This window comes from Daucus carota, chromosome 4 (assembly GCF_001625215.2).
Source record: "Daucus carota subsp. sativus chromosome 4, DH1 v3.0, whole genome shotgun sequence".
NCBI lineage: Eukaryota > Viridiplantae > Streptophyta > Magnoliopsida > Apiales > Apiaceae > Daucus > Daucus carota.
The window spans coordinates 33,036,201-33,045,502 of NC_030384.2; the positions used below are offsets into that span (position 1 = coordinate 33,036,201).

Here is a 9,302-nt window from a genome sequence, read left to right on the forward strand (position 1 = left end):
CATATGTTAGGCTTTTAACATCAGATTTGAGGTCCTAGTCCTGTAATTTAGTCTCCAGTTTCTCATATCATCTTTACTTATCCGTGATCTATAGCATTTTTGAGGTTCAGAAATGAATGGAACAAAGAAAATTCTTAGGCTGTAAATAGTAAGAGGACTATTACTTAGACTTTTATGTTGTGTTTGGCTGAGTTGAATGAATTGGGAATGAATGACTTCATTTGAACTATGTTATGTATAATTTCATTCCATTCTTCCCAACCAAACAGAACAATAAAAGTCGATTTGGATCATCCACAAACTCAAAATTGATATTATATGAATTATGTTTTTATATGTATTAATTTTCATAACTTACCGGCATATATTGAAAATATATAACTTTTGAAATTGGGAAGAGAAAAAAGAGACAACGGACACATGAAAGATTGAAAAGGCACATTTGGCAACCAAGGGAATATAGGTGTAAAATAGATATATAAAAACAACAAAGAGCTTTTCCAATTCATTGTATGTTTCTACACACCAGCCAAACTTTGGCTTTGCCAGATCAATCCACAACATCAGCTTTTTCCAACAGACATATGTTTCTATATGTAAAATATGATGTGCCTGGATGTAATCAGTTGATGTTCTATTATTTGTGTAAGTTAAACAATACTCCCTCCGTCCCACCAGATTCTTTACAGTTTCCTTATTTGGCCGTCCCATCCATTTCTTTACATTACAAAATTTTCCTAAAATAGTTAATGGGTCCCACCACTTTCTCACTTTTTCTTCCTTTTCACACTACTTTTACTCTACTATCTCTTTTTTATATATTAAAAATCAGTGGGTCCCACCACTTCACCCACTTTTTCTTCCCTTTTCTACTACTTTATACATATTTCTTAACCTCCGTGCCCAAACCCAATGTAAAGAATTGGGTGGGACGGAGGGAGTAATTAATAGTCAGTAGTCACATTGAAGCACTTCAAGCACAGTCTTACTGTCTTAGTATTATTTTGTCAGGCTGTCATAATATGGATATAAAAAGCCAGAAAGGAAAGTCTGACCTCGAGGCTCTTTCCTGGTACAGGGTAAAAACCAAGTGCTTCAGATTCTGCAAATCATGGCCCTCATGTTTGAAATCTTCCCGACTCTTCTGCTGATTCAATATAAGCTCATTTTAGTATTTATGTGCTCCTGAATCATGACTTCAAGTTGCTCCATCATCTCTTTATCTTCCTACATCATACCAGTCCAAACATGTCGTCAAGTGGCAAACTATAAACAAAACAATTGCCGTGTTCTTTAAGGACCTGTGTGGGGATCCCAATTCCCAGTTGCAGTTCAATAAGACTGATAGGGAAATCCAGGTCATTACGACATCACCACACTGTTCAAGCATTTCAGCACAAATATGTTAAATCAAGAATTCGTCTGTGATGGCCACTCGAATGATTACGTAGTTAAAACAGTTTACCAAATAAACAACTATTTTAACAAAATATATCAAATTGTTTGTAAGAAAACAAATTCGTTATACAACCAAGCACCACCATGATCTAGAATGCATTAAAGTCAGCTGGGAAATAATATTTTGATATTAAAATGTGAAGACCAAATCCAAAATCAAATTGCAAAGCTACTGTTTGTCATTTGCACTTTGCAGAAAACTAGAACAGTCCTGCTCACTGCAAATATATATACTTAATCCAACCAGAAAAGGCAGACCACATGAAAATATAGGGAACAATCAGCATCTTTTAATAGTAATGTCGATAAGTTTATTCAGTTATCATAGACTTTCATTTCGCAGCAGTAGCTTATTGATGCACTTAAAATTATGAAGTACAACAGAGGTCACCAAGTATTTGTAAGGGAATACTAGTAGTAATGTTTATAGAGGAAGTTCCGACCACCATGACTGGGTGTCTTGAATTCGAATAAATATATGTATAAAGTTTTCAGCAACAATCGATATAATAACAGTATATTGATCCTAACACAAGACGCACATATATAAAAACTTCACATTGATCTTTAAGATCAACACGTTTACAAACATTACTTTCACATAGAGTTAATTGCAAATTGCACCCCTAAACTTGGGCTCAAACGCACTTCAGTCAACATACTTTTGGAAATTGCAATTTGCAACCCCTTACTATTTAGTGATGTCGAATGCAGCGCACTAAATAGTAAGGGGTTGCAAACTGCAATTTTCAAAAATATGTTGACTGAAGTGCGTTTGGACATAAATATGTATTCAGTTTGCAATCGCAAAGCAGGGGGGGATTTGAACTTCAGAGAGAGAATTAGAGAGAATATGGATAATATAGCTACTGTCCTGGGAAAAAGCATTTTCAAGCAACTATAAAGAGATGCTAAGAAATAGATTCAACTGAAGTTCACATATCTCTGACATGAGCAAACTGATTAAATATTATAGAAGGGGATTACAGGCGAAGAAATTAGAAATCTTCAATAGCTATTCCACCAATCTCTAAAATTATTCAATCATAAGTTAAAAATAGATAATAAAATTATTCTATGATGAGTCAAAATAGATAATAATTACTCAATCAATTGTCGACTCAATTTCAAGCTCCTTGTTATTTTAGCTCATTAATTCAAGCTTCTTATTACTTCCACCAAGGCACGCTTGAGTAGAGTTACATACTTGCATAGTTTTCTCAGCAGCTTATCCGATAGGAACGGTTCCAGTTAGACTTTTTTAGCATTTCGTATTTCACCAGAATAAGCTTCATCAAAAGTTTTTCAGAAAACGACCTCTCACCTCTTCAATTAGAGGTGTTTTAGAGCATTCACAGCCGGCCCCCAATCCCCAACCCTAAAAACTTACTAAAAATAGTACTCCCTCTGTTTTGAAATATAAGTCGTTTGACTTTTTTGCACACGTCTCTAAGTCCATTGACCGCATGCTAAAAATCATTATTTTTGAAATTTTCTTTTTTTGAATAAAAATATATGATTTATATTTTTATTCAAAAGACTTAAAAATATATGATAATTGAGGTGCGGTCAAAAGACTTAAAAATACGTGCAAAAAAGTCAAACGAACTATATTTCAAAATGGAAGGAGTAATCCCTCAAAAATTTTTACAAACTTTTAAAAATTTCTTCCATCCCATTCCCCATATTGAATCCCTATTACCCAGAAAAGTATAAGATAACACATGAAATTAATAAAATAATAATGAAATGATAATGAAATGGAAGATGAATAGTGTACGAGAGATGAATAGTGTAACCCCAAATATGAGGATTTATTTCTAATCTCAAAACCAAACCCTATTTTGGGGTTCCGGATGTAGAGTACATTTTTGCAAAAGTTAGTAGATTTCTTTAAATTATGGGGTTGGGGTTGGTTTTGGGGAATGGGATGAGAATGCTCTTAAACACCATATTCAGTTTGTACATTCATCTTCTACTGTTTTAGAGTTCTACTGTTTTAGAGTAGAGATAAGTTTTGCGTACATCTTACTCTACCTAAACCAATACAACCAATACACCGGTGACCTAACATTGCTTTGTTTATTTAGTTTGTAGTTTATAATGCTCCCTTGGTAACTTCAATTTGTTTAGTATATCAGTTCCCTTGATGTACTCAGTAAAGTTTACACAAGATCAATTTAATGAAGCTTAGAATTAGCGATCATCTATCGACTATCATAGCTAAAGAGTATTGCAAGATAAATTTATAATCCTTCAGGTACGTACTCAAGCTATATAGCTAAATGATTTTACAAAAGTCGACAATACAAATGAAATGATCAAAACAAAATAAAAATTTAATTTATTTTGAACAAATTTGAAAAGCTTACAGCTGAGCGGCTGAGCCTGATGAACAGCTAGAGCTGACTCTGAAACGTATAGAACTTCTTGGCTCAGTGGCTCAATAAACATAACCCCGTTGTACATGTTAGAATCCAGGCCTTCTATTTATATGGGCTTATATATGGGCGATACATTGCAGCCCGTCCTAAATATCGATCCGGTGTCGGGTTCTACCCAATAGGTTCTTCTATTCCAAATTTTTGTTAAAATCAGTCATTAATCAAGCCTAAATAATCATCATTGCCGATATTAAAAGTATATTTAATAAGTAGGATGTAATAAATATTTAAAAAAATAATAATCAGTAGTTACTTGACCAACTCAAAAATTTACAAATGATTAGTTTGTATATAGTTTTCTTTTATATTATGGTAAAAATGATGTGTTGTTATATATTTTATTTTTTATATTGGACTTTCATCGGTAGTCAACGTAAATGAAAGTTAATTATAATATGATCGTAAAGTTTTATTCCATGACCCAAGTATAATAATGAATTAGCTCATTTACTTATTCTTAGAAAATTTAAAATTAAGTATTCCCTCCGCCCCTTAATATTTTTTCTGTTTTTATTTATTATGATTTCCAAATACGAATCCAATAAGAACACTCGTAAATATATTTAATCTTATAAATTAAACGTAAATTAATAATTTATCTAATGTTACCAACAATTCCTGACATATCAAACTAGAAAAGTTTTTTGACAAGAGGGAGCAGATAACACTTAACAGTCTTTAGAGAAAATATGGTACGTGGGACACGATCATATATCACACATTCCCACTGAGCTTAGCATAAAGGCCGATTCTCAACCAGGCATGGCCAAGTTGCAAAGCGTGTAGAAAAGGAACAGAACAGAATCTCCCTTACAATACAAGAGAAGAATACACTAGTCCAGTCTGGTCTCCTTTCATATCTTCCTATATTTTCTCTTGCATTTCGTTCCAAATATACACAATCAATTCTCATTATATATAATCACCATATAATCCAACCATACTTACTGCAGACAGAGATTGATGGGATTGGGTTGCACTCAAATATGCTATTGACTATCTTCCCATTGCCTTTGACGACACAATCATGCTGCCAACTATTGGTTTGTTTACTCTTACTTTGATTACTCGTTAAGTCTTGATTAATCAACTCTCAGCTTTAAATGTCTAAAGCACAAACTATAATTATGTTTATGCAGGTTTATACTCTATCTATATGTACAATATATAATGGAGATTATTTGTCAGAGATGCCCTAGTATAATTTTTATAGTGTAACAGCCAGCGTCATGATTCGAGTTAGGGAAGTTATGGACACCCGAACGTATCACATAATATATAATTTGTTTGTTAGGGCTCACGATTACTTCCAAAAAGTAAATAAATGAAGATACTTTACTTTGTTATTCACTTTGAATTTGTATGAGGAAGGATTTTAGAAATGTTAAATGGTAATTACTCTATTCATCATCAAAATCGGAATATCCTGCTTATTTTGACTATAATTTTTTTTCTTTAAAAAAGAAAGGCTGTAGTATAAAAATGGTGTCACATCACTCACATCAAGCAGGCTCTTTTAGTAAATTCCCTTTAACCGTTAACAGAGGAGGAGTGGGGTGCCTAATTGCTGGCCAGTCCCCACAAAAAAGGTGGTGAAAAAATTCTTTTTGTACACACTGTTATCATAATGCCTGCTTATTTCTTATGATTTTTATAGATGCTGCCTACTCTAATCTCACTCCAATAAAATTTTCTCTCTTTCTTGTAAATCTCTCTTGCTTTTTCTACTCATTTATGTGCATCTCTGTTGTTTGTCTCAACAGGGTTGTCACTAAATTAATTATACAATGAGAGGGAAATCAAGAAGATGGTGAAGAATTTTGGTATTTTAAAATACCATTAATTGTTTTTTTTATCATAAAGAAATCAAGAAGATGGAGAACAAGTGTGGGTGCTGGGCAATTCTGAGGCGCAGTGTTAGTAGTGGTAACTGTAAATCCTCTGATTTCAGAACTTCACCCAACTCTATCCCTCGTCCCAGTCTTGTTTATGATGCAGGTACTTTATATGTGTACAAGTTATCATCTTTCAACTTGATGTAGATAAAGTTATTATCGGTGATTCAAGTGAGAGCAGTTGTTTTAGGCTCTTAAAAAAGGTGTTTGAACAATTGTTATTGCTGTTTTCCGGCTAAAACGTGTTCTCAGCGGTCCTTTATATATTTTGGATATGGTTGCTTGATATTTTCTCTTCCATTGAAGTAAGAACTGGTTGATGTTGTTTTAAGTCATTTTAGATTTTGTCCATATCGGCAATTTGTGGTTTTCTTGAAAAATCAAGTTTGTTTATATTCGTATTTGGAATCTATCTTTTGTTTTTTCCTGTCTCTGTTATTTAGTGAAACAAATATTTGTTGTCTTCTAGCTCTGTGTAATTCAGGTACTGTGACAGATGTGGTTAAGTGGGCTGCTTCAGTTTTGTTTTTGTGGTAGTTGGTACCTTTTTTTTACTGATTTACTTGCTACATAATCTACTTCGTTCTATTCTTATGTTGTGAATTATTTCCATTTTCTAGGATCAGTTATACTTGTTTTATAAGTCTTCTCAATCATTTATGATGTGAACTTGAAGCAAACAATTCCTCCAAAATTTTCTTTTTGTGGCACTTGCTATTGTTGTGAGGAAGTAATAAAAAGCTCTAGGTACCTACAAAATTGCTGCAAAAAAATAAAAAAATAACAACGTAACCCAACTTTGTCGTTTTTTTTTTATTAACTTGTTCATGTAAAAGTCATCAACATCACAGCCCCCTCCAATTAGTATAGATTTCCATTTAAACTTTTTGGTCATTTTCTACATGGAACTTAGCATATAATGTGGCTATGTAAATTGTTTCTGGGTATTTAGCTACCAGGATTATTTAATTGCAGTTACAGAGACACGGTACCTTAATGCCAGTAATCGAGAGATGTGTGCTCCGAATGATGCTCAAAACTCTTTGGACAATCCCAATTTAGAAAGCAAAATGATGCGCCAGTTACTTCAGTTTACTTTCCAGGAGCTAAAATCAGCTACTGGGAATTTTAGACCAGATAGTATACTTGGCGAGGGGGGTTTTGGGTTCGTATTTAAAGGATGGATTGAAGAAAATGGCACAGCTCCTGCAAAACCAGGATCGGGAATCACTGTTGCAGTCAAAAGTTTAAAGCCAGATGGTCTTCAAGGCCATAGAGAATGGGTGGTTAGTAGATTATCTGGTCGTGGTTAGAAGGTTAATGTCAAAAAAGAAAGTTCTTATGGTAATAAAATGGTATATGTAACATTTGAAATTGTCTTTTGCAGGCAGAAGTAGACTTTCTCGGCCAGCTTCACCATCATAATCTGGTGAAGCTAATTGGATACTGTATTGAAGATGATCAGAGGTTGCTTGTTTATGAATTTATGACTCGTGGAAGCCTTGAGAATCACCTATTTAGAAGTGAGTGTTGCATAAATTTTTGCCCATCACTCGGCATTTTATGATTTATGGAACATGAATGCAAAATTGCAACTAGCATTACATCATGGCTAACTGTTGAATATGCATCGAACATGTCCTAATATAGTTGAATTTTTGAAGGAACCGTGCCCCTTCCATGGTCCAACAGGATTAAAATAGCACTAGGGGCAGCCAAAGGTTTAGCATTTCTACATGCAGGCTCTGAACCTGTCATCTACAGAGATTTTAAGACATCTAACATCTTGCTTGATTCGGTATGGAGTAATCTATCAATATTAGTGCTCTTTATGGATTATTCCATCCCCTAACAATAACTTCTCTATTTAGGAATATAATGCAAAGCTTTCAGACTTTGGTCTAGCAAAAGCAGGTCCACAGGGGGATAAAACTCACGTCTCTACCCGGGTAGTTGGAACATATGGTTATGCTGCTCCAGAGTATGTGATGACAGGTTTGTGGTGATATTTATTCATCTTGTCTGAGCTTAGAAAAATATTTTCTTGCAGATTTGTTTCTATTGCTTGTCAGATCACAAGTAGTGATGGACAATATTGTCAGTAACTTTTGTTTGACATATGTAATGAGTCAGAACATTGATATTCACAATCTTTGTCAGGACACTTGACTTCTAAGAGTGATGTGTTTAGCTTTGGGGTTGTGTTATTGGAGATATTAACTGGTAGGAGGTCGATGGACAAGAAACGGCCAAGTGGAGAACAAAATCTTGTGGCATGGGCTCGGCCTTATTTAGCTGATAAGCGCAAGTTCTATCAACTAGTTGATCCTCGGTTGGAAATGAATTACTCAGTAAAAGGAGTGCAGAAAGTATCTCAGCTAGCTTACAACTGCTTAAGTAGAGATCCAAAATCACGTCCTACCATGGATGAGGTTGTAAAGGTTCTTACTCCATTGCAAGGCCTTAATGATCTTGCTATATTGTCATACCACACTCGACTATCTCAACAAGGTAGGCGCAAGAAGAAACCTGATGGACCCCACCAACATAATTATAACCAATCTAGGAGTATGAGAGGTTCTCCTTGGAATACGGGTAAGCAACAGCACATAAAATGATCTGTTATTGAAATCCAGTCTATAGCTGGATTTCAAACTTCTGTCGGAACCAAAGGATCAAGAAGCGAAGCCAATACGATGTTTGAAGACATAGTTTCAATTTTATTGTATTATTTTTGGGTGTTTGAAACCTTAGATTCCAAAGAGGATGACTCAACAGGGTGTTGAGTTCTTCAAATACTGTTGAGATTAAATTTCCATCCGCAATGCTTCAGAATCTCACTGTCCTTTTACTGCAGTAATTAAACCTTTATTTGATAATTGAAAACTTCCAGCGCCTAAATGTTGTTTACCTCTGCTTGCAATTTTACAAATATTACTACACCCATTAAAGTCTCTTTTTTTTTTTTTTCATATAGTTTTATTTGGTAATGGTAAATCTTTAACACTTTAACATCTTACCTAGAAAAGGGGGTATAGACTCTGCTACAGCTGGGGATCAATTACAAGAGCATATAAACAATGTATACATTGTTCAGTTCTAGCCTTTTGAGTTTTATACTCCTAGTAGTGGAAATTTATTCCCTTCTTCTGGGGCCAGCAGTTTGTGAAACAAATAAAAAGGCTACATCAGAATATTACATTTCTCAAGATAGCTGTAGAACCTCCAGAAACACCCAAAGGGCACCCTAAAAGTCTCTTTTGCAAGATGAAAAAGCATTAGTGATGTTTGAGACATGAGATTACTGCATATAGCTCATTGGCTTGTTAATTAATCGCGTCTGATTCAAGCATAGAATCCGGAACAACTTTTAACTTCTTCAAAGGTACTAGTTCTGAGTCTTAATCTGAAAAATTACCTAGCTATATACAGACACACATGCACCAAACATATTCACATTCGCCTCCATCATCCTGCAAAGATTAAGATTCACATTCGCCTCCAT

The 9,302-nt window shown here is 34.4% G+C and overlaps 1 protein-coding gene across 1 annotated transcript; it reads left to right on the plus strand.

Annotated features, from left to right (window-relative positions):
* Positions 1 to 5,533: 5,533 nt before the first annotated feature.
* On the plus strand, positions 5,534 to 8,683 carry LOC108218806 (serine/threonine-protein kinase PBL35). The gene is made up of 6 exons (XM_017391925.2): positions 5,534 to 5,900; positions 6,773 to 7,083; positions 7,185 to 7,320; positions 7,462 to 7,595; positions 7,669 to 7,792; positions 7,958 to 8,683. Exons 1-6 carry the CDS (start codon positions 5,777 to 5,779, stop codon positions 8,413 to 8,415), a joined length of 1,287 nt encoding a protein of 428 aa, XP_017247414.1. The 5' UTR covers positions 5,534 to 5,776; the 3' UTR covers positions 8,416 to 8,683.
* Positions 8,684 to 9,302: the final 619 nt, after the last annotated feature.

Bases quoted from the DNA above. Each gene is read 5' to 3' on its own strand.
- LOC108218806 (XM_017391925.2), top strand. From the start codon at position 5,777: ATGGAGAACAAGTGTGGGTGCTGGGCAATTCTGAGGCGCAGTGTTAGT. The intron at 5,901-6,772 runs GTACTTTATATG...ATTTAATTGCAG, and splicing joins CAGTCTTGTTTATGATGCAG to TTACAGAGACACGGTACCTT. The intron at 7,084-7,184 runs GTTAGTAGATTA...TGTCTTTTGCAG, and splicing joins AAGGCCATAGAGAATGGGTG to GCAGAAGTAGACTTTCTCGG.